The sequence below is a fragment of the Anopheles moucheti genome, chromosome 2 (assembly GCF_943734755.1).
Source record: "Anopheles moucheti chromosome 2, idAnoMoucSN_F20_07, whole genome shotgun sequence".
Taxonomy (NCBI): domain Eukaryota; kingdom Metazoa; phylum Arthropoda; class Insecta; order Diptera; family Culicidae; genus Anopheles; species Anopheles moucheti.
In genome coordinates, this window is record NC_069140.1 from 94,418,503 (window position 1) to 94,445,604 (window position 27,102).

A 27,102-nucleotide genomic window follows, 5' to 3' on the forward strand; every position below is an offset into this window, starting at 1 on the left:
TCCCGTCGGTTGGCGGTAGATCGGTTTTCTTCTAAATGAATTAATTGGTCAATTATTTGCAACATTTCTTTCCTGTTTGCAACGACAGCCATGGATGTGGCGGTGGCGGCAAAACGGCAAGCGTCTCATCAGTACACTGGGAAAGAGCTCTCTGCTGTGGAAAAAAATTATAAATTTTTAATTAAATCAACTACAACCGTCGCTTCCCAGACTGTGCTGTCTTGGTGGATACATTTTCACACTTTGCCTTTTTGCCCTGTTGCGGAAAAGGGCAAAAGGTTCGCCACTTCTTATCGCTTATCGAACGTTCTTATGTTTCCGGAACGGGGAACGGATTAGATGGAGATACTTTAACGATTTGATGAATGGGTTTTTCTCCTGCATTAGACGCTGACGTATCGCTGACCTTTCGTGATGAACATAAATAGATCAACTGTGGAATTATTGAATTAGAACAAAACGGCCGTCAAACTAAACGAATGGGATGCCCCATTAGTGGTGTGCAGCGAATGCGGTAGGTGCAGATAGCAAAAAATGTTGTAAAATCGATCGCTAATTGCACTATCATACGCTATTTCTTCTCAAATATTTTCCCTACGTTTTGAGTTGTTGCAACTATCATTCACTTATCATATCCGTTTTACTGCTTCTGTTTGTGTTTTATTCATTCATTATACATTGTTGTTCGATTTAGTTTAACTTCGTTTTGAGTGTTTTGGTTTGTTTGTTCATCTGTTTCTGTTCACTTTCACTAATCCCGGGTATTTTTTCTTCTTAAATCTTCTTTTTATACTGCTAAATCTAGTTAGAAGAAGAGAAAGAGAGCGCAATAATGTAACTACGAGAGTCAGATTAGTACTTATGGTTTACCCTAACGTGATGTATAACAGTGTACGGGGGTTTTGGTGAGGATCAAACGATCGTGTTCCTCCACCTTTATTATACTGCCCCGGAACGCTTCCGGGCCATCGCATTTTCGTAGTTCTGTTTTGGTGGTAAAAAGGCAAAACATAACTGAATATCAGTATCAAAAACAAAACAATGACAACAGAACACTTTCTACTGTACACACACGCTCTCACTACAAACTACTATTACTACTTTTACTCACACACACACACACGCTTGTGATCGCACATGATTGTTGTTTGAAGGTTTTTCAAATATCCTGAACACCCCTTACGCCCGTCCGTCCGACGGATATAACTTCCTGTCGGATCGAATCCGAAACACAAGCGACCCGCTGATGCTGTAGCGCATAGTACTAAGAGGCAAAAAACTAGTGGTGTGGTGATACCCAAACTTCGGTCGTAGTAAAAAAGAGATTTAATACTTTCCAGCGGTAAGATTATTATTCCCGTACGAGTTTCGTGTGTGTCTTGTTCATTGTGTTTTGTTGCAGCTGTTGCTTCTAAAAACACCTGCACTACACTCTTAAATCCTATGGCAGAATTTGGAACATCTTTCGCGACTCGGAGCCCTACACTTGTATGATGAAGTTCTTCGAAACATAGGATGGGGAGAAAGGTACATCACGCCGCTCATAGCCAGATGAAGGAGTGTGAAGTGTACGCCGTTTTGCGATAAATTATCTCCCTCGTTCTATCTGTTCATCCCAACGCACATCCAATCGATTAATCAGTGAATTAATAAATCTCAGTTAACGATTATTATCTGTCATCGATTCCTCATTGCTCTGCTCAACACTACACTTAGCTGATGCTACGTAACACATGTCAACTTCACCTTTTGCTGCCTTATATCTTGTACACTCGTATCATCGCTACAACTACTCGATTATCACTCGATAATGTTTCGTAAGTTTTTACTAGTGTTAAATAATGTATATATCGCAACGGCAACGGGATTCCATGCCCCCCGGGGGCACGATTAGTTAACCTCTTCTGCTAGTTACTGTTTATATGCTGCTAGTTACTTTCGTATGTGTATTGTGGTTTGTTTTTCACGCTTGTAATACGTTTATATTCCGTTTTTACTCCGTTGCGCAACACCTACTCGCTTAGTACTCTTTATCTCTGAACATTCCTCCAAACCATTGCATCTAACGCGCGCATTAGGAGTTGTTAATCTGTTCTTTATATTAACGAATTTGGATTATTCATGTTACCTGTCCCAATAAAGCTTTTACTTATTCCGACGATGCGGGATTAAACTAATGTACACAGTTTTGTTTATTACACGATTTTGCTAAACCACGCACGTACGCACCACGCCCCGTTCGTCAACATCCAGCATAACTTGCGACCCTAACGCGGATAAAACTAAACAAAACGTTGAGAATCGAAACTAATATCTTCATTGTTTTAATTATCCTAGCTCTCTCTCTCGCTATGGGTGTGTGGGTGTTTTTGGATGAGAGTTGGTTCCTGCGGAAACACGTTCGACAGTCTATGGTTTCGTTAAATGTGTATCTTGAAGACAGTTGTTCGTATTTTTTGTTGAGTTATTTTGCCAAAACAAAAACGGTTTGGTTTGCCTGTGCATAAGTAAAATTGCACAAACTTAATATAAATTTAAAACAGTTTTTGTTACTAAACACATGTTTTTCTTGCATGAAGAAGCAATACAATGTTGTTTCGAAGAGGGGAAAAACCGGGGAAAAGGCGAATAGTTCTCACTCCTCGTTTTTCTATGAAATCTGTAGCAACGAAATTAAAAAAAAGATCTAAATCAATATCCTCTTCCAATTCGCTTGTTATTTACCACATTCTCTTCGACGCTTTGACTATTGACCATATAAAAACGCGGGCAAATTTATTCTATCAAAAACCTATCAGATTTTTCCACTATCAGCAGTTAACCACAAACGTAGGCCGTATAACTGACGCGTTACAGAAAGGTATATAAGAAATCGGTTTCGATGCGTGGGATGTTACCTTTACCTAACGTTCATCCGTGGAAGATTGTTTCGTTTTTTTGTGTTCCTGTCTATTTGATCTTCAAACATCAATTTACCGGTACCACGCTGATGTAACAACCAGCTGTAGATCAATGTGAGATAATTAGCAAACTTGCAAGACTTGCAAGCTATAAAGGAAGTGTAAGGAGCGTAAAGCATTTAAAAGGTAACACAAACAAGGAGCACAAATCTCACGTAAGGTTCGTGCCGGCCTATTCATGTAGGGACGGTGGTGGAAATGGTCGCGATAGTAGTCCCGTCCCGTGTGGTAGTGTTTAAAGTAGACATTAAAGTAGTGGAGGAGGTATCGTCATTACGCGCCGAACGGTGCTACTCTCAAAATGGACTCGAATCGGAGTCGCGATCCTGTATGGCGGTTATCGATTGTTGTAAGGCATTTGGCGTTAGCCATTCTCTGAGAAAGGGCGAAAAGGAAGCGAAATGGAACAATTAGTTGCATACAAAAAATGTGTGTTTGTAACATATTTGATTAATTCATCATACTTTGGTAAACAGCGTTGAAGGAAGGGTACGCACGAACTGAAGTGTGCTAACCGATTCACCCAGCTGGGAATTTCCTGACCGCAAAGAATCTGTCAGATAAAGAAAGGGCGATTAATGAGTTGTTCCCAACATTCCCAAATCCCATAACAGACCTGCGTCAATGCGCCGGAAAAGTGATTGCAGTTGTTGTTCATTAAATGGTACCGATCTCCGCGGAACTGGTTGCCCAGCTCTTCAACAATGCGCCTTACCTCTTCCTCGGTAAAATCTGTACATCCGATCTGAATGCTTTGCCTGGAAGTGAATGAAACATAAGTCGATTGCCTCGATGGCAGTCTAATTGACAAAATTACCGAAACCGAAACTGGTCGCCTAGTTCATCGTGATCCCTGGGTGATATTTCGAACACACCGGTGAATGGGAACGGATGGCCACCGTAGGCAAATTCCGTACCAAACACCTCCACACCCGAATGGAACACACCTAGGCCGATCGAGGTGGTATACTCGTTGATCCAGTACTAAAAAAGGAATTTCAACAATGTTTAGTTTTCATCACGAATTCCCTCTTATTACGAATTAACACACACTCACCATATCGTACACGTTGAGAATGACAGGTTCGCGGCTTCCCATGCTAGTCGGCAGCAGCTCGTCGCTTCCACTATCCTTTGGCACACCGAGACAGCTAGGGAATGCTAAATTGCACGGAAGCCCGTTTGAGAACATCACACATTCAACCTCCGCTCACACAATTCGGAGGCGCGTTCAAAACACTTGGGAACAATTTTGCGTGGGTGTTCCTCGACAATTCCGATTTGGGTGCGATCGCTCGGATGCTCTTTCTGCTACGCTTCCACCGAAGATGGTTCGGTCAAACTATGGGTGCAGTGTCGGGAGGTGTATAAGCTATACGGGCAGGAATTTGGACGATTGCAGGGATCAAACACCGGCTAAAACACACTTACACGACGGTGACAAGAATATAAATAGACGGGAACTAGAAACAAAAATGAGATGGTGAATGATACAGAAAAAACAAAATCATTATCACTTCAGTAGGACAGCGGGAGAATAGATAAGTGAGACGAGAGCCGGATATTTTGTACAAGGGTAAATTGAAAAGAATATCTACTCATGCAAGTGCATTGAAGGAAACTTACACGCTTCAAGAAGAACACCTTCCCGCTTAGTATTAAATCTGGACGGTACTGGTAGAACAGTGATGTACGTACACCAACGCAATTTCGTCAAACACTGTTGAAACTACGAGCGGATCTTCACGGAAATAATAGCGATCGTACCCGCTGCTGGACTTTCGGTGCAAAAACACGGCAAGGATGCAAGCAATTTCGTTACCTCGTCTGTGAATGTGCCAATCAACAGACAGCAATTTCGCACGCAGCAGAACAAATAGCCAACTGCGCTCCGACAACAGACAAGTAAGCAGCTGTTGTTAGTTGATGGTTCCTACCGTGGTGGATGTTCATGCTCTAGCATGTTTTGGTTTTTCAATTTCCGTCCAATCTCATCTCCTTGCAATTGGATTTATGCGCACCGTACGAAATCCGTTTGTGGACACTGTGTTATTACTTTAATATCTGGTGTTTTTTTGGTTTGCGATTTTTTCACAACAATATGACACTGGTGCTGCAGGTGGCTGTGAGATTTTCCTTGTTGCTTCACTTTTCACAAACATCCATCGAATCCCAGAGAAAGCGTTCGAAACCTACAGGCGGGCACGGTTATCGGGACAATAGCAGGGATTCGTGTGGTTAAGAATTTTCGTATTTCTTTACTTTAATGTTGTGTGCTTTTCTTTTGTCACTTGTGTATTCCTGTGTGTTTCATTTTTGCTGATTTCGTTTTGTTCCAAATGTCGATGACAGTTTAATGCAACACTGTGGGATATTGTTTGTACTAAAAATAAAGTGGTTCAAAGTATGGGTTTTTATTTGTTTTATTATTATTTTGGGAAAAAGTGAAAGTGTAAAAAGTGAATTGAAATCACAGTAGATTTTTTTTTGGATTTGGATTAGTTTCTCCTTTTGAATCTTTTGCTCAATGTGTCCAATACCCGTTTTCTAAATGTTGAAAATAAATAATTACAAGTGAGTACGAAACTTTTCCGTGCTCCAAGTCCAAGGTATTTATATACGGAGTCGTTCTCTATGCATCTTGATAGCAAACTTCAATTTGTCGCTTGCAATTGCTGTCAACGTGTGAAAGAGACGGACGGCAACCTGCGCTCGCCTTGAAAAACGCAACAGCGGTTGTTGTCATCTTGTGCTTCGATCGAGAAAAAAGTGGCCGGGCTGGGACTTCGAACCATCGCGTAATCATTATCATTGCAGCCGGACCGAACCCGGTCGTCGAGTGCCGTCGAAGAATCTGGACTAGGGAGTGAAAAGTGAAAACCGTTTCCAACCGATCCCGACCACAGTTGAACGCACCACGGACGCGCGCAGAGCTTTGAGGACATTGGCGTGTTTCCGTAAACGCGCGCGTGTGTGCATCCGCCTCGATAACGGTTCACAAAAAGGTCACTACTAATTGCGAATCAGGATTTAAACGGGAATTTGCAATCGTCTGAAAAGCGCTTTCTGCAAGGCGTTTTGGTCATAGCACTGCAAACGCGAAGTTCTTCGCTGTGTGTATCGCAAATACTTGCATACCTGCACGCACACACACGCATACGCACACACTCACCTGTCTACAAATACATCCACACAAAAACAAAACGTATACTAAAATGGTGAAACGCAAACCACAGGCCATGATCGATTCGGAGAGCAGCAGTGATTCAGAATCGGGTTCCGATCTCGATTCAGTAAGTGTTACCAGGTTTCATAGAAGAAATCAGTTTGATGTCTCATCGGCTGCATATCTTTTGTCTCTTTCAGGAGCTGCTTTCGTTGGCCAAGAAGAAGAAAACAACCCGTCTAGCGTCGACATCGCCCAATCATGCCAATCACAACCGTTCCGGGTCTGGTTCGGATTCCGGTTCCGGATCCGATTCCGATGACGATGATGACGACGATGACGATGATGAGGAGGACGAGGAGGAACAAGCGTCCGGGTCGGAAGCGATGGCAAAACGCAAACGAAAAGGTGGCAAACCAACGTCCTCCTCAGAATCGGAAAGCGAACGTGACGGTGAGGATCGCAAACGGGGCAACAACGCACCACAACCTACCGCAGTGAACAACACACTTACGCCCGGTGGAGGAATAAAACGCAAACAACCTATCGATGAGGGCGATGGTTCCGAACCGGAGGAAGGCCAGGTGTCATCCGACTCAGAGAAAACCCGCAAAGGCACGACGGGAAAACCTGCATCCAGCGAAGATGACTCTAGCGATGGCAACAGCAGCGACGACAGTAGCAGCAGCAGTAGTAGTAGCAGCGATTCCGAATTCAACGATGGGTACGATGAAAATTTGATGGGCGATGACGAGGATCGGGCGCGCCTGAACGGACTGTCCGAGAAGGAGCGTGAAACGGAAATTTTCAAACGTATCGAACGGCGTGACGTGATGAAAACGCGCTGGGAGATCGAGCGGAAGCTGAAGCTGGCGAAGCGCGCGGAACGAGCCCGAGACAAACAAGCCCAACCGGAACGGAAGAAGAAAAAAAAGGAAAAGAAAAAGGCACAGAAAAAAGCGGCAGCCGCCGCGGCCGCAGCGAATGCAGAGCGCGAGCGCAAGAAAGCGGCAGCTGCGGCCGTAATAGCGGCACAAACTGCGGCCGCTAATGCAGCGGCGGCGGCAGCGACCGCTGCATCTGTGAAAGCAATGGGACCTGCAACCATGGGAGGCGACATGCCTAACCAAGGCTCAATGGATACGTCTGACGTCGGCAGTGTGATGGTCCGTTCAGATAGTCCTTCCTCATCGCCGGAGAAGAAAAGCGATGATGGTAAGTGGATTGTGCTTTGTCCGTTTGTTACGTAACTAATTGTACTGTTTTTTTCTCCTTTTTTAGTTTCGAGTGCATCGGAATACTTCGACCCGAAGGAACGCTCCAAGGAGCGTAAGAAAACGGTCGAAATGAATCGTACGGACGACAAACGTAGCAATGCGATGGCAATGCTAAAGGCAAAACGGGAAGGAAAGGCGAAACGTGAAGAGGAGGAGGCGAAACGAGAAGCCCAACGGAAACAAGACGCTAGCCAGCAGGAAGACAAGGAAGAGCTGTCGGATGTGCCCGGCGGCAAATCGCAGATGAAGTTGAAAGCATCCGACATATACTCGGACGATTCTGGCAGCTCGGATGATGAAGACGACGACGCTGGCGGTGCAAACGAACGGGACAAAAAAGCGAGGAGTGATCGGAGGTCTCGGTCCGGCGGAAGCGGCGATAGTGGTAGCGGAAGTGACAGTCGTTCGTCTAGCGATTCCGAGGGCGAAGAAAAGGAGAAAAAATCAGGATCTGGGTCGGGGTCGGGCTCGGGATCGGGATCCGGGTCCGGATCTGGATCGAGCAGTCGCAAACCGGTCGCGATTAGTTCAAATGCCGAGCTGAACAAACTGCGAATCTCGCGCCACAAGCTGGAACGCTTTATCAACTTGCCCATCTTCGAGCCGACCGTGTTAAATTGCTTCGTGCGTATCAACATCGGCAACAACCAGGGCAAACCGGTGTACCGTGTGGCGGAGATTGTCGGTGTAGTAGAGACGGCCAAAATTTACCAATTTGGACGCAGTAGAACGAACAAAGGTTTTAAGCTAAAGCATGGTAGCCAGGAGCGCGTCTTTCGGCTGGAGTTTGTGTCGAACCAGGACTTTTCCGACACGGAGTACCAGAAGTGGCTCACAATATGTCAAACATCCGGCACACCGTTACCGACGGTTGACATGATCGAGCGCAAGCAGCGTGACATTAAGGAAGCGTCACAGTACGAGTTTAAGGATGCAGATATTGACCGGCTAGTGGAGGAGAAGAATCGATTCCGAGCCCATCCGACGAATTACGCTATGAAGAAAACGATCTTGATGAAGGTGGGTATAGGTGAAGTTGTATACTACCTCGTGCTGTTATTAACCACTAACTGTTCGATTATAGGAGCGTGATGCAGCCCAACTACGTGGTGAGGACGATCTGGCACGGGATCTCAACTCCCAGATCCAGGAAATTGAAGAGCGAGCCAGCACGCTGGACAAAAAGCGCAGCAGTAGCATTAGTTTGATCTCGTATATTAACGATCGCAACCGAAAGCGTAACGTGGAGGACGCTGAGAAAGCAATCATGGAGGAGAAGCGGGCGACGCGTGGTCTTAAAATTGAAGATCCGTTCACACGTCGCCAAACGCAACCACGCATGTCCTTCAAGAAGGACGACAAGCGGGACGACGGGCCTATGTTGCTGATGCAAGCTCCTCCACCACCAGGGCAGGCCGGCAAGAAAAAGCTGGAGGAAAAAAAGTCCAATCAGGGTGGGGGTGGCCAGGCGGACAACAATCTGTACTCGCTGCATGATTTCGACATCGATCTGGAAGTTCCTCTGCCAAGTGCGTACATGCTCCTCGTGTACAATGATATGTTTTGCATAACGGTTTTAAAATATAATTCTACTTCTTTCAGTAAGCAGCGTGAACGTCCTCCCCAAGCCGGTCGAAAAGCCCGTAAGAGAATCTGGCCCAAAACGATCGCTTAACCTGGAGGATTACAAAAAGAAACGTGGATTGATCTAGTTCTGGTGCGACTGGTATTGATTGTATTGTAAGCGAATAGTGTAAAGCTTCATTGTAATTTTCGATTCAATGAAGCGAAAGGAGGACTGCTCGGCTTCAATCTAATTGTACATTATTCTATGATTACGTTAATAACTCCCGAAAGTTGAGTACGTATGTCGGCAAACGTAAAAACGTAAAGTTAAGAGGGAGATATACAGTCAGCACGTTCGAAAAGGTGACCTGGTAGTGGCGCCAGTTTCCCACAAGACATGATTGGTACCAAATCACATCCAGACAGCGGATGCGGGCGGTCCCGCCTGCGTAGGAAAATAATTGGAACAAGCCGGTAATGGTAGACATGACCTAGTAGCAGATCGTTACGCCAACTAGATATTCGAGCATTATTATTGCATTTTGTGGAAGCCTCTGGAAGCTCTAGAATATCTGGTAAAAATAATCGGCCGGCAAATGAAGGAGTTATCAATCTACATAGGAAATTTGCCCTTATGGGAAAACGCCTCAGGACAACACTTTGCAAAACTGGGAATCCAGAATTTCTCGGATACTAGTTGAACAGAATGGCTTGGAATTTTCATCAGATAATATTTACACCAGGGCATTGGGTGTATTGGACCGATACAAATTCCTTTTCGGGCAAATTTCCCGTACACAGCACTCACTATCCAGCTATGGGTAAATAAAGTCAAAGAAGGTCAAAAATGGTAGGCCTAGAGCTCTTGTTGTGCCGCTTCAAAAAGCCGTAAAACCTTTTTCCCTTCAGCGCTCCAAAGAATGGCAAAAAAAAGTTTCAAAATTACCTCTTGTCCTAGCGTCTGTGTGTATATCTCTCCCCTTAAACCGTTTCTTTATGTTTGTAAGGGTATTAATCGCGTGTATCGGAGAACGCACTAGGAGATGAATAGAACTATAATTTATTTAATGCTTTTAATCAACCGTCTATAGCTTATTTTCAATCTTTTTATCCGCTTCCCATCCTTTTCTCTGGCATACCTGTTTGTGTAGGCTGCAAGGATGGGATTGCATGTCGATAACGCATGTGTTATGTTTCATGCTCAGACGCTCAGACCATTCGGAGACATAAAACGCTAATACAGATGATGCTAGCAAACAAAAACAAGGAAACTAAGAATCAGGGGAATAGTGAACACTCAAGCAATTGTAGCGATAAACATCGCATGATGAAACACATTATTGTAGCTATAGGGAATGATCAAATTGTGCAGTTACTATTAAACTTCTACTATAGTACATATAGTGGTAGCCGCATTGTAACGGGTAATAAAGAATGGAGGCGAACTACAAACAAACTACAGATAAAATCGTACGAAAACATGCAGAAGTTGAACGCCGGTCGAACAAGAAATGCATGATTCTTTTTGAGGTTTAATTAAAATTTATTTTACGACAATAATTCCACCCTTTGTAAATTAATGTCCACGACCGTAAACCACTCTTCTCTGTTTTATGTTATTCGAATCAATTGGGTAAAAGTTACAAAGTGCTAATCAACTAAAACGTTACACAAAAGTACAATCATACTGTTTTAAACCTAGCATATAGAACTATCATCTAATGGCACACATGCGCTACTACGCTTACGAGTCCTCCGACGATAAACGGCGCGCCTTGACGCGCGTTAACATCGTGCCAGTCGTGTGCCGTTTTTGTGTAGTAGGTGATGTGTTCTTGATCTCTCCAGGAGTGTTATCGGCACGCTGTTGTTCCCCACCGCTAGTACCGGACACGTTTTGCCCTCGGTGGTATTTTGACTTGTGGGTGGACAGCGACCATTTCGTTTTGAACCGTGCGTCACACTTGGCGCATGCATAGGATGTTGACAATTCTAAATGCTTCGCCTGCCGGTGTCGCTTCATCGCATTAATCGAGCAGAATGTACGTCGGCATTCGGGACACTTGTGCACCTTTTCATCGCCCATCAGCTCGATTTTTTCCAAGGTCACCTTTACAATGTTCGGTTTCACGTCCCGTTCCGCTGAAGGTTGGAAAATGCGACTCACATCCATTTCGGACCCTTCGATCTCAGTGTCTTCGGCATCCCGGTCTTCAATGTTTTCCGCAACAAGTTCGTACGTTTCCGCATTAACCGATTCACCGACGCTGATAAACTCCGGTATTTCTACCTTCAACGTAGTGGCACCATCAACCGTTTGTTGTCCATTTGTTGCGTACTGGTCCTGTTCCTCTTCCCCGGCTGGTGTTTCGTTTGAAGTGATGGTATACGCATCCGTCTCGTAAATTTCACCTTCGCCCGATTGTCCCGAGGAGTTCGCGGCAGCAACTTGTTCCGTAGAACCAGCAGGAACCGAAGAGCCAGGCTGCGGCGTACTGATATGTTGCACCTTAACCCTTTTCTTTTTCAACGGCTGAACAACACTGTCCACGACCTCCTGCAGGGTAGTGGCTTGGGTAGTTTGTGATTGTACCGGTTGCGGTGGTTGCGATAGTTGCATTTGCTGCACGGCAACTTGCTGGACCTGTTGTTGTTGCGGCGATGACTGTACCTGCATTTTAACGATCGTAGGTTGCTGCTGCACAATTGGCATAGCAACCGAAGTGGTTTTGGTCAGCGGAGGCATTTCGGGCGGTGGTGATTTGATCAACGTTTTTGTCAAGATCGGAGTCGATGAAATCTGCGCTTGTACAAGCTTCGGTTGGTGCACCAAGGTGGGCATCGACGATGGCAAAGTGAGATACAGCGAGTCGGCCGTGGTGATCGTTGCCGGCTTTTCCAGTACTTGGTTCTGCATCAACTGCTGCGCTATTGCGGACGTAGCGGAGCTAGTTTGCTGGCGCGTATCTGCCGTACTGTCCGTGAGCCCCCGAATCGCCAGTACCTCGGCCGTATGGAGAAACGACGGAAGCTGCTCCTGCAGCACATTCACCTCACCATTGTACATAAATTCGATCAACGACATCAGGTCCGTGTAGCGCACATTTTTGAAGATTATGACCGGATGCTGGCAAGGATTTTCCTTAAACACCTCTTTAAAGTATGGACTGCAGGCGGAGAGCAATATTTTATGAGCGCGAATCTTGCGCCCTTCGCAGCACAGTGTCACATCGACAAAGTCTTCCTCATAGCGAAAGGAGCCAAATGCTCCCACCACATAGGAATTGTATCCATTCCACTTCAGTGAAAATTGTTGTGGGTTCATGCTGGCGTCCAATTTGTGTCGACCGTCGGGCACTAGTATGTCACTCTAGCTTCACTGTTTGTTATTCCACCAGCTCATCAATCCAACAGCGTCCGCGCAAACTTTAGCGCGTTTTTACCGTACAGGACGCTATACTGTCCTCCCCCTCCCAACAGGAGCGTAAAGGCGCCCCAAATCGCGAGTTTGTTTTATGGGTGTGGGGTGGGAGACCGTGTTTGAAGCAAGGACACCAAGGTGCTGTTGATTTATTGGATCTCGAAGATGCAATGGCTAAAATGAAAAGTTGGCTGGATAAATGTTATGCTAGTGTTTACTTTCCTGGTGTAACAACTCACTCTTCCCTTGCAAACCCACAACTATGCTGTTGGTAAATGATTTTTATAGACCCCCCTCCTAGGGGTTGAAGTTACCCTTTGACACATTTGTGACATGACACTATGGGCTGACTGCAGTCATGGAGGGTGACACTGTAGTCATGGAGGGTTTATGAATCATTGAAATTATTATTTCCGTTAATATAAATATTTACTTCACAAAATAGTTTAGAAAATCATATTTATTTTGGTCAGAAATTAAATGAAACCAACGAGAAGTTTCGTTACGACATTTCACTGTTCGAAACCACAGTCCATCTTTTGTGTCACTTTGGTTGGCTTCCAGGTTCGCTTTTGCACTTTGTGAAAACATCCACAGTGAGCGGACGTGTCTTTCTCACCATCGGTGTATTCCTTCGTCTGGGATAGTCTATTGCTGTACAGGTAATTGTTGTGATGTGCAGTTTTAGCGTACCTTTCCGAAAACACTGCGGTTCTGGCGAAATTCAATTTAATTACAAATGAACGAGGAAATTGTTGGAAGCAAAATCGTGGACGATCACTTGGATGCCCCCTGCTGTAAAATATGCGTGTGTGTGTGTGTGTGTGTGTGCGAGTGCAGAAGTGCGCTCAGCCGTGGATTTTTGCCTTAAATGGATACATTTTATCACAATTATTTCCCCCAAGTGCGTTACTTCAAACTCTCACACTGGATTAAAGCTGTGTGTGATTGTTCATATAGTTCTTGTAATCATGTGTATCCGGCAAGGTTTTTTTTGGCACATTCACACTGCCCGAGAAGTGGTGCAGAACCGGCATTGTTTCATTACCGGCTCTCTATCTAACATAAAGTTTTGGAATTATGAAAAAAGTTGAATATGTTTACTATTGTTATTGGCGATAGATTTTTTCCCTTTTGTGTTAATACACATCAACCTGCATTGTGGCATCGAAGGCGGCGTTTTCCTTTTTTTCATACAAATTGTACTGTGTGTGTATGTGGTTGAGTGTGTACTCACGCTACCGGCACAGAAGATGATTCTCCCGTAGGCACACACCCATTTTGAACACCGTGAGTGTGTGTGGGAAGAAGAAAATCAAGAAAAAGAGCGCCGGGTTTAATGAGCGAGAACGAACGCATGAGAGTGTGTGTGTGAGTTGCGTGATGAGAAGTAAAATTGAAACCGCGCTTCATGTTCTGTCTCTGTTATACCAAAAACTGGAAAGCACCATACTCCGAAAACCTACCACTACACGTGCGTGATCGACGTTGTGTGGGTTTGCGGCACGGCGCAATGGTATGTAGTGTGTAACAACCTCCGCTTTCCGGTTCCGGTCGTTACGCTTTCGTTTACCTTGGAAATGTACTTCTTCCGTGTCCGCGATGGAAAAGTTGCCCAGCGACCACATGTGGAAAAGTTTCCTGTGTGTGGGTTTATTTTTTTCTTTCAATTTCTGCTAGCGTCTGGTAGAACTTTTCATTGAATTGGTAGAAGTACACACTACTGCATTTGATATGGTGTGCGTGCCGGTTCCCTCAAGCAATACACGCACACACCATTGCATCTGAAGTGCCCCTTCAGAAAACTTGTGTGACGAGTGGTGAGTATTTGCACCCTTCGTTTCATTCTGTCGCTCACATCTATACCGTTGCTACGGTAGCGCTATCTCTTTCTGTGTGCGGTTTTTGATGAAGCGAACCAGAGTAAAACTCAACTCACAGTTGACGGTGCCGATCAGAGTATACTTTTCCTCCACTGACGGTAGTTGTGTGGGCAGCCTTGTGCATCCGTGAACTGAAGTAAGTGGAACGTTTTCCGTCCCCACAACCGGAACAATTGGGTGTCCTTTCGGCGTGGAGGATCCTTTAATTTGATACGATCATTCAAAAATTTTCTATGCATTAGGTTCACCCTACTAATCGTGTTTTCTTTTTCTCCCCTTTATTTTGCTGCAGTTCCGCGAGTGTTATATCCCGTGGAGTTTGTGAACCCGAGGAGTTGCGTACGTGTGTATTTGTGTGTTTAGTGCGTTCCTTTTTAGTAGACGCATTGTGTTTTTTTCGAAAAGTGCCCGCTCTCACTTCCAGGATTAAAAAGGAGTTTGGTGTGAAACGGAACCTGTACATTGTGCGTGTGTGTGAAAGAAAATTCACCCCAGCGCCGTCGTCGAACCGTAAAGTCGCCGGAAAAGCGTATCAGCACCTCACTTTTTCGTATTCACCGCTCAGAGAGAGAAAGAGATAACGACAGAGCATTACAATGGTGAGTAAACGGTGGGATGGGTATGTGTGTGTGTTTGGGGGCGAGTGAAATTAGCAATTTTGTGGTGCAGAAATCGAGAAAAAGTGGGCGAAACTGTGTGTGTGTGTGTTCATGTGATCAGTGGGAGGAAAACGTGAAGAATATATTTTTGAAATACTCCTCTCCAGAGCCCTTTTATATTTATAACAAAAAACAGTGTGACGGGTGTGTAGCGTACAGTCATCGGAACATGTCATCCGCCCAACTTTTGCATCGGTGTGCCACCGCCGTTCTTCATCGCTTACCGTCTGTGGCAGACATGTCAAACACGCGGCCAGCAAAGTTTTTCTTTCTGGTCCCGCAAAGGAATATCAAGAATGAAGCAGACCCCAGCTCATATGACCCGAGTACATCGGGTGTAATACGGACCCGCCAGAACAGTGAAATTTCCCTAAGATGCGCGCGACTGCCATCTTAGGGAAAGTTCCAGCTTCCTGGAAATTTGGAGCACAACGGTATTTCGGCTACATTTGTTCAATGGCAACAAACTGGAGATGGTTTCTGAATACCATAAATGGAACATAGTTTATTATTATGACAAACACAGCTATGTTTAGGTGAGGCAATACAATGCCAAGATTGAAGATATGTTGCGGCAACATGCAAGATGCACTGACGACACTTCGTTCACATGATTTGACCACTTAGTTCCCTCAATATTTTCAAAGGATCAATCCTTACGCGGGCTGCCCTTTGTTGGATTGGTACCGGTGCCAGTCTTCACACGACAGAATAGTTTCAAAATCCGATTTCGTGTGTAATTATCATATGTAGTAAAAAGAATCGCATCCTTGGGAGATATTCTGTCATCTCATCCTCATATTCTATCTGTGGGAGAAGGTTGCAACTTATGAAGACTTCGGTGTACATTAAAACAAACCCGCATGAAGGTTTCTAGATGAAGTTGGCCACGCGAAACAAATTGAGTTTGACATCACTGGCCTACGGGTTTGGGCGTACGTCAGAGCGAAAGCGCCCAGTTAAAAGAGCAGGAAGTAAATAATCAACCGGTCTTTTTCAAAACGATCGTGACTGTCTCTCTCACTCACGTTCCGTAGTGAGCGATGGAGAGTTATGCTGTCAAATCAAATCGCGAGAATGATCGCGAAAAACACACCATATAAAGCATCTCCATTCCAATCGTACGCACACCAGTAGATAGAAATCGCATATTTCGCGGTTGCTTGGATGTGTGTATGGATTGCATACACTACTGACATGATTGAAGAAGGCCTCTTCATTCCACCGTTATGAAGTGTGTGTCTGGTGTAAGGAGAGCGTACTTGTATTTCAATGTGTGTTGTATTCTGTACAGCCCTCTGGCCGGAAAGTTGATACCAGTATTGTACCCATGTCCATCGATTTACCTTAAAAGGTAATACCATTTCATGGAAACGTTGTCAGAAATTATTGTCCAAATATTTCGATGTGTGAGATGATAAGCGCTATCATTGCAGGGTACAACCTGTAAGCATTCCCATACCGGGTTTGTATGTAATATTCCTCGACGATAAAGGGCTTGCGACCGACCACTTCTCAGTTGCGTGAGATATGACAGATTATAATATGCTCCGAATGTCAGCAAATGCGCGTATAATGCTGATGACGACGAGCATCATCCTAATTCATCCTCTCGTAGCTGACTAGTATTTTGCAACGAGAGCGCGCGCGCGCCCACATTCACTAACACCAGTCTGCGTTGGAAAAACAGAGCCAAATTACCATATATGGTCAAAGTTGTCAGCAAAGGAGGTGTGCGAGAAGAAGGTCTGAGAAATGCAGGGTTTAATACCGAATTCACACTAGAGTGGGATAGTGCGCGGTTGTGGGATAATGATATGATAAGGATGTAGTGACAGAGGGAGAAAGAGAGTGAGGGCGAGGGAGCAGGAGATGCAGAAGGACGTGCAGTGCGTGAGTCATTAGTGAAACGATTGCAGTGCGTCCACTGGGTGACGTGAATTGAGACGAGACGGCACAATCGCGTTTCATCGCTCTTATTGCACACACACACACACAAGAGTGTGTGTGGTATTTTAGCAGACTCTTCTGTCTCTTTTCTTTTTTTGGATATGTGATGCGATCACCAAGCAGGCGAAATTCGTTTCGCTCACCAATACTCTCACTGCATGCACACAGCACAGTGACGGCGCTTTGCCATAGCGGCGAATAGATTTTGTGTGTGTTGGATATTTCTTTCCTGCAAGAGAGAGAGATATATACGATTGGGACCGGTTCGTGTTAATTTTGTATACTTCATACGCCGGGTTTTGCTTTCTCACTTCTGATCACACAACACCCATACTTCCGCAGCTATCATGCATACGTGAACACGTCACAGCGCCAATGGCCACACTGTTTTGCAGTCTTCTGCTGTTTTACGAATGACGAGCGCCCAGTGAAGCGCGTTCTTTTGCGATAAACTGCATGTGTGTATTGCGCTGGATATGGGCACGTGTGTGCGTGTGTGCTGTGTTTTACTGATAAAAACGTCGTCTCCCGACTGATTTCCAGCCTACTACTACTGCTGCTTCAGAGGGGGGCAGCGAAGTAAGGTGTGGAGCAGCCACAACACAAAGGCGTTTAATGTTGTTTTTTCACCTTTTTCTTACTGAGGTTTTTTCGCCGTGCGACAAGATGAGTCAACCTGTTCCGTTCTTAGGCAGGCAAGAGGCTTGTGAGGTAGTGTCCGGAAGCAGGGGAAAAACCTGAGCAGGGGAAAAAAGGGTTTTTTTTTTCTAATTAGAACACACGCAGAAATGAGAAAATAGCATTGCAAAATTGCACACGTTACCAACACATGTTACGATCTTGCATCCATTCTCCCTAAACACACCCTCCTTGTTGGGGTATGATGTACGCAATCTGCGTGAGTGGTTATGTACGATCGATGAAGGAAAGATGCGAAAAAATGTATCCAACCATTGTGTACAGGATGTTGAAGATGAGGTTTTTAATAGCTCAAGCTGTAAGAATCTATGATCCGAGCATGAGAATATAAGAAGAAACCCCCACTACAAAGTAATTGTTATTGCTTGTAATGATGCTTTGATAATCCGCGACGTTAAACATGTAAACAAATGTAGCACACAGATGCGGCGATAAACGATCCTTGTCTCCTGATTCCTAAGTTTGGCAAAGGGGGGGGTTTGCTATCATAAACTCATTGACAACCACAAACTAGTCCAACTGGTGGCCTGCAGTTACGGCAGAGAAATAATCGACAACATCCTTGTTTATATGTCCAAACGATAATACTGCACCGCATTAATAGCACTTTTATTGTTTCGCTTATGGCTTTTGTTGATGTTAAACGTCGGACAATAGGATTTGATTCAGTCGAATGTCACGTATCATCGCAATAAAAATCGTTTGCCTTATCGATTGCGATTAAAAGATTGTTCCGGTTGGGCTGAGATAATGATAACAAACAGCAAAACGATAACGACGATTCATAGAAGAAAAAAAATGATTGCGTTTGATAGAAAAGTGGTTGCGAAATTGGTGGCAAATGTATAAAGCAAATGTATAAATGTATAAAGAAACCCATTATCCGTTTCCACCGATCCGGCTGTTTATCATGCATGACACGAAAATATGCGTTTCTTGTTGTTGTTTATTGCATTCCTTCGCCACCATTCCACGCATAAGTGTTCCTATCGAACGGCAGACAAATAAAGACCACATCTTAAACAGGACCAGGCCACCAGACGAGGGCCGCGTGCTGTATCGGACGAGCAGAATCAGTGGGTTTTGTCGCGTGCGGCCACGCATCCCCTTTGCGAGATGATTCATCTCATCAACACACATTGTTTGCATGACTTGCGGTGTAATCTTGTACAAGTTGAGTTGTTTCTGGTAGACCACCCAACACGACTGGCGAGATCTGTTCGGTATGATAATTTCTTATCACTTTCGACTTTGTGGAATATAGTAGCACGGGTTTTATGCTTTTTTAATGTACAAATTACCGTCAGTTTCGGCTGCCCTCCTTATTAGGACCCGGGAGCCGGTGACAAAGAAATGATAACCAGATTCAACTGTCACAGTTCCTGTTTCTTCCGGCCGTTGACTGTTTCTGTTTTGCCATTGTGTGTGTGTGATAGTACCATTTCCCAAATGCGCCGTTTCGTGGTGTGCATTTTCTCCTGCTAGGGGAAATTCATGAACCTCTACTTGGGAAATAAGAATGGAGGAGAATTCTGGGTACGTGCAGAGTTTTCCATCGCTGGGGGGAGGATATCATTTTTCCGAGAGAACATTTTGTGCCGGCCATGATGATGATTCTACGGATTCAACGTCCGCGAAACAGTTGCTCTCGTCGTAGCCTCCTCCTGCCCCCCGTATCCTGTGGAAGACAGGCCCGTCCCCTGGCACATAATGTTGTGGTGGTGGGGGTGTGTTTTCTGTCTATGGTTGGGAAAAGCTGTGTATGAAAAACGCTCACTACTACAACCACACTGATAAAGGGATAGCAATCGCGCACAGCGCATCCGAGGATGCGAAGGTTGATGATCATTGTGTACATACCCACCACCATCGAACTGCTGCTATGCCATTTACGGTCATTGACCTTCTCCTGCAACGGAAGAACACTTTCATTTTTTGGCACGTCTTTCACGGCATCGCTTATTTTAGGGGTTGATCGCCCCCCTCGGGGTGGGTGACACCCCTCATTTGCGGAAGTTGTTTGGTTGAAGGGGGATTATTTATTTATGAAATTCTTCAGCTTCTTTCAACAGCTATTAGTTATACATAATTTCATATTTTAACAAACGGATTCAACATTTATGTTTGATAATTGTATTAAATTTTTGCATTATTTGGTGAGAATGGATGAAAATTAGTGCAATTATTTGTGAAATTAAAATCTAAACTTAAAATTTGAATATTTTTATGACGAATGGATGGTAGCGAATGAATGAGAATTCTACTAATCTACTAAGTGAAAATTAAACAAAATTTCAATGCCAAATGGCGACGTTTAATAGATTCAATAAAAATTGTTAAAAAATATGTTGGTTTCAATTCACCAGTTTCAATATTTGATCGATTATTTGACAGATTCCTTAGCAGTTGATATCCTCGAAATGAATTGGACATGATCGAAGTTTTTCGTACGCGAGTGTTTTAATTCATTGCACTTCAAAAGCCTTCTCCATTTATAAACATACTGTTTGAAATTATACATTACGATTAGGAAAGATTGCATGAATTTAAATTTATGTGTTGTATTTGTTACACTTTGACAACACTACGAGCTAGCAGTATAAACGGACGCATCATGACAGATTAGGAACACTATAGAATTGAAACGAATGAACTACATGTAACATAAATTGAATGAACGATCGAATAAACAGTTGAAAATTGTAAGCCAACAAGAAAAGACATACACACCACGGATAAATCACATTATTGGCTACGCCACATCTTAGCACTCTACCAGTGGAAATTTCTTACACATACTTCTCGTAACTTTTTGCGGTAGGTCCAGATTGCGTCCTTCTCTCGTTTACGTGTGCCAGCGGGGAAAGGTGGACCTTCTCGTATGTTTTCAATTATAGCGAGAAATTACTTGCTTGTTGTTGATTGTCGATGAGCGATAGCAGAGCGGACGTTTATAAACCTGTAGATGACGGGTGTGTTGTAAACATGGCACAGGAAGCAATAACATAGCACGGAAAGCACGCAACCCACCGCGCGATCCACACGATACGAAAAGTCCTCGTGTACTTCACGCGCGAGGTGTGGAGGATTGCATCTTCCCGTACGGTTCGTTTCCATTTTGGTGTGTGTGTGTGTGTGTGTAATTGTTGGCCAAATGTATGCCACAACCTTGAGGTATTGGAAGGATGATAGTTTCTTCCTTTTTTCTGCGTGGTTTTCTTGCGCGCGCTGCCAGATCACGCGAGACGATCGATCCATTTACGATCACTAGCTAGTTGCTGATCCACATGGCATGGTTGAAAGTAATATTTCCACATGTTATTTCTTGGGCTTCTTTTTGCACTCTAGTGCTGTGGTGTGTGTGAGTGTGCATGTCTGTTCATCCGAATCTTACGGTCACGGTTCAGACGATCTTTTACCATTGGCATGTGCGCCCGTGAGTCAGAGCCGCCACGTCCGGAGAGAGGCAGTCCAACCGATCAACTCAGACATGATGACGTGTTTCCTTCATCCTTTTTGTGTTGTTGCATGTCATGTTGATTGTCTAAGTAGAACTTTTTGCCCCATTTACCCCGAGACTTACGGATATTCCGATAGAAGAGCAATGGGAAGTTGGGGTTTGTCCTGCCGGAAGACGATTTACCTTTTTAGTGTGCTTCCTTACGAGGCAGAGTTTTGGAGCTCGAAAAATATTACGGAACGCAATGTTTCAGCCTATTCGAGATGTGCCCAGAAATGCGCACCTCGCGGCGCGGTCCATTGCAAGTTGGGATGTCCTTTTATGGTCAAACGAAAGGAGATCCGCCGTGAAGTTGGGGTGTGTGTGTGGTGTTGCTGACGTGTATGTACGTAGTACGCGTGTTCTTTGTAGGCAATGCGGAGGTTTTGCTACACAAGCAACACACTATAGGACAGCATGGATCAACCGGTATCTCGTACAATTGGGGGGACCGTGTGCGTGCGATGGTGATGCCGGTTCGTTCCCGTTTCATTCATTGCTATTGCTAGCGAGAAACTCCATTTTTGGTGATTCAATATTATTGTTGCCCTTGCTGTGTTCCAGTATGTGAAGGTCGCGTAGAACCTGTTTTGGGTGATATTTTGTATTCTCATTGAAATCTTACGACACTTTTTAATTACAATTTGATCGAAATTATTTTCAGGGTGAAGATAATACATATCGGAAATCGTATTTTCTTAACCAAGTTGTTGTTACTTTGAAAACAATTAAATAAAAATCCATGTGAATCATCTGGTTCGTCACTGCACGATGACGTTTTATCGGTGATCTGTGAGTAATCGAAATGTAATTGGTTGTTGGGTTTTTATTGCTGAATCGCTGTAAGTTACTCATCGCCGCCGCACCACACCATGCTTCCTATGCACGGTTAGGCACGTGTCGCATCTGTGAGTGGTTCAAGGTTTTAGGGTCGTAAATAAATACCTGGAGCATTGATTTGCACCTACCTTTTCATTTTGATTGTCGAGATATGCGGACGAACATTTGTTAGGGATTTGTGCAGTCAGTCATTATAGAGCTCAATGTGGTAGTATTGGGGGTCACAGCTATCAGGTTTGTAAAGAATTTACAGGAAGGTAAAATGCAATTCACACAAACAGAAAATTGATATCAAAATCGCATGAAATATGTCACTTAAAACTTGAAGAGTTTAGCACACTTTGTGTAGAGTTTGTTTACCATGTTGTTATCAGTAGTTGTATAATCAAGATATAACTTTTAGCTTGAACTAGTCACGTCTTGACATCAAGAGACCGTAAGATTGTTACGGACAATCGAGGGTTTTTTATTTAAATTTTGTTAGATAAGGTTCTCGTTCGTGAAATTCGTGTCATTAAAATGCAACATTCGATTATATTTTTTGGTGAAACACTGCGATCTTGACATTGTTTTTTGGCGTCGGTCAGAAGAACACGAAAAGCACGTACTCGCGTAGAACTTATGCATTAAAAATGACAACATGGGGGTTAAAGGGAGAAGGGGCGAGTTTATGTAGTCATTTGTTGTCGTGTTATGCAGCTCAAATTGTAACTTTCTATTTAATATGTAACATTCCCTTGCCAAGGGGGGGACACAAGTGCGCTAGAGCAGATAAATAGTTTGTGTTGTGTGGGAAACAACATAAACGGGGGGATATGATGTTATCATGGCTTTCTCTATTTTCCAATGTACTTTCGTTCAAAACGTGTCACAGTCGTCGTTCCCCGGTTCGCAGAGGAAATTCATTTACGCGCATCCCCAAACACCACAGAAATTGCTTCGGTGTGGTGTGTGGAATAATGCGTTGGGTTCGTCTGCAGCAAGCAAAGCGCGCACAAGACTAGCAGCAACGGCCACGGCCGGCTGTCACTGTGAACGTTGACTTTAGCTCAAAAATTCAATGCTTGTACCACTCACCTATGTGCGCTGTGTTGTGCGATCTTCATGGTTCCAAAAATAGGTTTTAAATTTAGAGCAAATCTCTCTTCTCTGCACACGTTTTATACGGGTACGGGTGGTATATAACTTCTCCTAGTGATACTGTATGAGTTCTACGAAACCTGAACCACACCACCACACGCCACGTTGTGTTCTCTGTTCGATGGTTCCAAACATCCGTCGAACCGTAGAAAAGAAGGAAGGTGAACGATTTTCTACATTTAGAACACCGGCGCATACACTTTTTATTTCGATCTTGTTGCTATTGATGCCTCTGAATACATACATGGTAGATCATCATCCACGTGGTCGACGAATGGAGTCAAGTGCACTTGTGGAGATCCAGCAGGGTTTTTGGTACCTTTATCCTTACTGGCTTTTCATTTGGATGTGGTTGATGGTAGCGCAATGCTGTGGACTACATTCCAGAACCACGTGCGATGGCTAAGATGGCTTTGTAGCGAGGAGAGGAGTAGTGAAAGATGATCCGCCCTGATCGCCAACGTACACTCGCTTTTCCTGCTTTTGGTGATCATCGAAATCTCTCTCGAAACACCCGAAAAAACACGCGCAAGTTTTACAATTCCCCCAGGCGCATCATCCTTTTCCACAAACTCCCGATGGAGTTGGGATGAACTTCGCTCCATAGTAGCAGCAGCAGCAGGGCCTTCTCCTCAGACAAACACACACACACACACGCACGTGGAAAAAGTACATTATTTCCGCTATCGCGAAGAGAGCAGCCAAGACACGCATGGCCGAAATGCTGATGGGTGGAAGGTACTTATTTTTAACTTCAACCGACCGGCAAAAGAACGCGCGCGCGCTTGCCGTTCTCTTTAGGCCGTTCATCCTTTCTTCCAACAACCCGGCCGCCCAACCTGCATTTTCCTATTTTCTTCTTCCCTCTCTTCCATTGGTTGGTGGGTGATCACGCGTGTCGCTTTTCCTTGTGCGCCCGCGGAGAGATCATCGTACGTCAAGAGGTTGTTTTCTTTCTCCTCTTGAATAGAAAAGGGGAAGCAGCAGCTGGGCCCCATGCATGCCAAGAAAACCCATGTGGTGTGGTGGAGATTATCGTTTCGTACAAGTGCATTTCACTCTTCAATTTGACTCAATTTTTGGTGGAACCCGAAAGAACACCGGGGGTAATAAATATAGCCGTACATTTTAGTGAATGCCAAAAAAGAAATGTACACTATTCGGGCCTGTAGCTGAAGTAAAGCATTTGAATGACACGTTTCCTGTTTTCGTTTTGGGTGCGCTCTATTCTCTTCCAGGCTTCCGGAGTAACTGTATCGGATGTGTGCAAGACCACTTATGAAGAAATAAAGAAAGATAAGAAGCATCGCTACGTGATTTTCTACATTCGCGACGAGAAACAGATCGATGTCGAGGTGATCGGTGACCGTAATGCGGAATACGACAGCTTCCTGGAGGACATACAGAAAGGTGGTCCAGGCGAATGCCGGTAAGTGTACATTTGGTTTTCGCTTGTTGAAGCTCAAGTATCTAATCATGTGTTTCCTTTTTCCCCCGGCTAGATATGGACTGTTTGATTTCGAGTATATGCACCAGTGTCAGGGAACGTCAGAGAGTTCGAAGAAGCAGAAGCTTTTCCTGATGTCCTGGTGCCCAGATACTGCCAAGGTAGGGGCACATTCCGCACATGGGTTTATGGTGGAGGTCTTCTTCGATGGAGTTGAGTGTAATGTCTATATTCATTTTTCTCGCTATTGTTTTAGGTTAAGAAGAAGATGTTGTACTCGAGCTCGTTCGATGCGCTGAAGAAGTCGCTTGTCGGCGTCCAGAAATACATTCAGGCCACTGACCTTTCCGAGGCATCTCGGGAAGCGGTCGAGGAGAAGCTGCGCGCCACTGATCGTCAGTAAGGAACAAAAAAAAACAAAACAAGTACTACTTAAGGAGCACGCACACAACAAAAGAACAGGAAATCATTACAACAACATACACCACAACCATATACATCAAAATCTTCAAGAGTGAGTACTGCGAAAGCGGAGCGAAAGCGCGAGATGGAGTGGCAATGAGATACAGAGATAACAAGCAAGGATTAAAATAAAAGGGAAACAACCGAAATCGGCAGGAAAAAAAAACAAACAAGGAAACTTTTCATTTATACATGCATGCATACACCCCGTCGTAACCTCTAACAATATCCAACTACAAAGAATAACAACTACTATTAATAACTACTATCGGGAAGACTATTCTGCTATAAGAGGGATATATACTAATAACCATCATTAGTTATGGAAAGATGCGCAAGTGTGTAAGCGAAAGAACGACAAACGCGCGTGTGTGTAATGCTTTTTGAGCGTGGTACACATCATCATCATCGGTGGTAAAGAACATCGGAACCGAGAAAGTTTAGTTGGAGCTGCGAGCGCGCGCGCCTGTTTGGTGGCGCTGGGCAATATGAATCGATCGAGATATTTGCCGCCGCGACGAGGAGTAATCTGTAGTCAAATCACAACACACACACACACACACACAACACGACAAAGCAGAAGTAGGTAGAGAGGTGGACGCGAAGTGAGACAGGAAGAGTGAAGGGGAATGGGTGAATGATCGGACGAATAATGCGTCAAAAGAAATAAAGTAAGTGAAGATAAAAAAAGAAGGTAAACGATGTTAAGCTACTGCGAGTAGTGTCCTTTACAAAGAATGTCGACGATGAAAGAAATTTAAACTATTGTTTTTCTTAAGACGAAAGACTTTATGTTAGTTATGTTTTCCAAAATCGTTTTTCGTATCTTGTTAGTAGGGAATAATGGGTTAGGGAACGAAATGTGGAGGATTATTTATTATTTGCGGATAAGTAGTAACAACGTGATAGTTGATGTTGATGAATAACGTAAACATATTTTAGGTTGTTGAATGGGAAGGTATTTTTTTTCATTCTACGATTGTGAAAATATGTAGCAGATAGAGTTTTGAAAATCATCTTCTTCTTGTCTGTTCTTCTAGGATGTCTGCTCCGCCGAACAGCTCAGCTAGAGCTCGTGGTTCATTCTCCTTCTCCACACTCCCTGCTTAAAAATACCGCCAAAGATAGTCCGTAGCACCCGCCGCTCGAAAATGGCGAGAGCGTTGGCGTCCTCCGTCCGTATTGTCCATGACTCATGGCCATAGAGGACTACCGGACGTATCAGTGTGCGATATATCGTGCATTTCGTGTGTTGCTGAAGCCTTCGGGATCGCAGGAGTTTGTGGAGCCCGTAGTATGCACGATTTCCCTGAACAATGCGCCTTCGGATTTCGCTGCTTACATTGTTGTCCGAAGTTACGATCGTGCCAAGGTAGCAGAACTGCTCTACCACCTCGAGATCGTCGCCGTCAACTGATACTCTGCTTCCGAGTCGGGTTCTATCACGATCTGAGCCCCCGGCAAGCAGGTACTTTGTCTTCGTCGCATTGATCCTCAATCCAATACTAGCGGCCTCGAGTTTCAGTCGAGTGTACGCCTCCCACACCGCCGCAGATGTCCGTCCGATGATGTCGATATCATCCGCGAAGCCTAGGAATTGGAGAGATCGGGTGAAAATCGTGCCCCTGATGTCGAAGCCCACATGACACCTTCCAGAGCGATGTTAAACAGCAAACAGGAGAGTCCGTCTCCTTGCCTTAGACCCCGGTGAAATTCTAACGATTCCGACAGCATGTTCGACACCCTCACCTTGCACTGCACCCCATCCATAGTGGCCCTCAACAGCCGTACCAGCTTCCCTGGGAATCCGTACTGCTGCATGATGTTCCATAGCTCTGTCCGATCTATGGTATCGTAGGCCGCCTTGAAGTCTATGAACAGGTGGTGCGTGGGGATCTGGTGCTCTCGGTACTTCTGGAGGATCTGACGACGAGTAAAGATTTGGTCGGTGGTCGATTTGCCTCGATTATTGTGGTGATGGTTCGGAAGTTAGCACAGTCTAATCTGTCGCCCTTTTTGTAGACTGGGTGTATGACACCCAGTTTCCACTCGTCCGGTAGTTCTTCCTGGTCCCAAATCCTTAGGATCAGCCTATGCATGATAACGGCAAGCCTCTCCGGTCCCATCTTGAAC

General features: G+C 44.6%; 4 protein-coding genes across 7 annotated transcripts; 2 read left to right on the forward strand and 2 right to left on the reverse strand.

Moving 5' to 3' along the window:
* Window positions 1-664: 664 nt before the first annotated feature.
* On the reverse strand, window positions 665-5,265 carry LOC128306938 (deubiquitinase DESI2). 3 transcript variants are annotated; one of them, XR_008287601.1, is made up of 7 exons: window positions 4,587-5,265; window positions 4,018-4,423; window positions 3,778-3,944; window positions 3,577-3,718; window positions 3,425-3,513; window positions 1,334-3,335; window positions 665-1,264 (listed from the first exon to the last, which is right to left on the reverse strand). XR_008287601.1 is itself a non-coding variant. In XM_053044629.1 (7 exons), the coding sequence occupies exons 3-7, from the start codon at window positions 4,150-4,152 to the stop codon at window positions 3,257-3,259; spliced, it is 612 nt and encodes a 203-aa protein (XP_052900589.1). In that variant the 5' UTR covers window positions 4,153-4,302; window positions 4,392-4,423; window positions 4,587-5,265; the 3' UTR covers window positions 665-3,256. The 3 variants fall into 3 exon arrangements, 2 of the variants coding, with proteins under 2 accessions (XP_052900589.1, XP_052900579.1); XM_053044629.1 differs by having other exon boundaries at window positions 665-3,335; window positions 4,018-4,302; window positions 4,392-4,423; XM_053044619.1 differs by having other exon boundaries at window positions 665-3,335.
* A 463-nt stretch (window positions 5,266-5,728) lies between these two features.
* LOC128306756 (RNA polymerase-associated protein Rtf1) lies at window positions 5,729-10,506 on the forward strand. The gene is made up of 5 exons (XM_053044362.1): window positions 5,729-6,253; window positions 6,327-7,341; window positions 7,408-8,423; window positions 8,488-8,932; window positions 9,006-10,506. Exons 1-5 carry the CDS (start codon window positions 6,176-6,178, stop codon window positions 9,113-9,115), a joined length of 2,664 nt encoding a protein of 887 aa, XP_052900322.1. The 5' UTR covers window positions 5,729-6,175; the 3' UTR covers window positions 9,116-10,506.
* On the reverse strand, window positions 10,501-12,433 carry LOC128306789 (modifier of mdg4-like). Its single transcript, XM_053044406.1, has one exon. The coding sequence runs from the start codon at window positions 12,292-12,294 to the stop codon at window positions 10,714-10,716; it is 1,581 nt and encodes a 526-aa protein (XP_052900366.1). The 5' UTR covers window positions 12,295-12,433; the 3' UTR covers window positions 10,501-10,713.
* A 517-nt stretch (window positions 12,434-12,950) lies between these two features.
* Window positions 12,951-25,660, forward strand: LOC128306983 (cofilin/actin-depolymerizing factor homolog). Of its 2 annotated transcripts, none has more exons than XM_053044677.1 (5): window positions 12,951-13,052; window positions 14,566-14,872; window positions 24,299-24,489; window positions 24,563-24,668; window positions 24,764-25,660. In XM_053044677.1, the coding sequence occupies exons 2-5, from the start codon at window positions 14,870-14,872 to the stop codon at window positions 24,908-24,910; spliced, it is 447 nt and encodes a 148-aa protein (XP_052900637.1). In that variant the 5' UTR covers window positions 12,951-13,052; window positions 14,566-14,869; the 3' UTR covers window positions 24,911-25,660. The 2 variants fall into 2 exon arrangements, with proteins under 2 accessions (XP_052900637.1, XP_052900646.1); XM_053044686.1 differs by lacking the exon at window positions 12,951-13,052 and adding an exon at window positions 14,298-14,409.
* The last annotated feature ends 1,442 nt before the right edge of the window (window positions 25,661-27,102 follow it).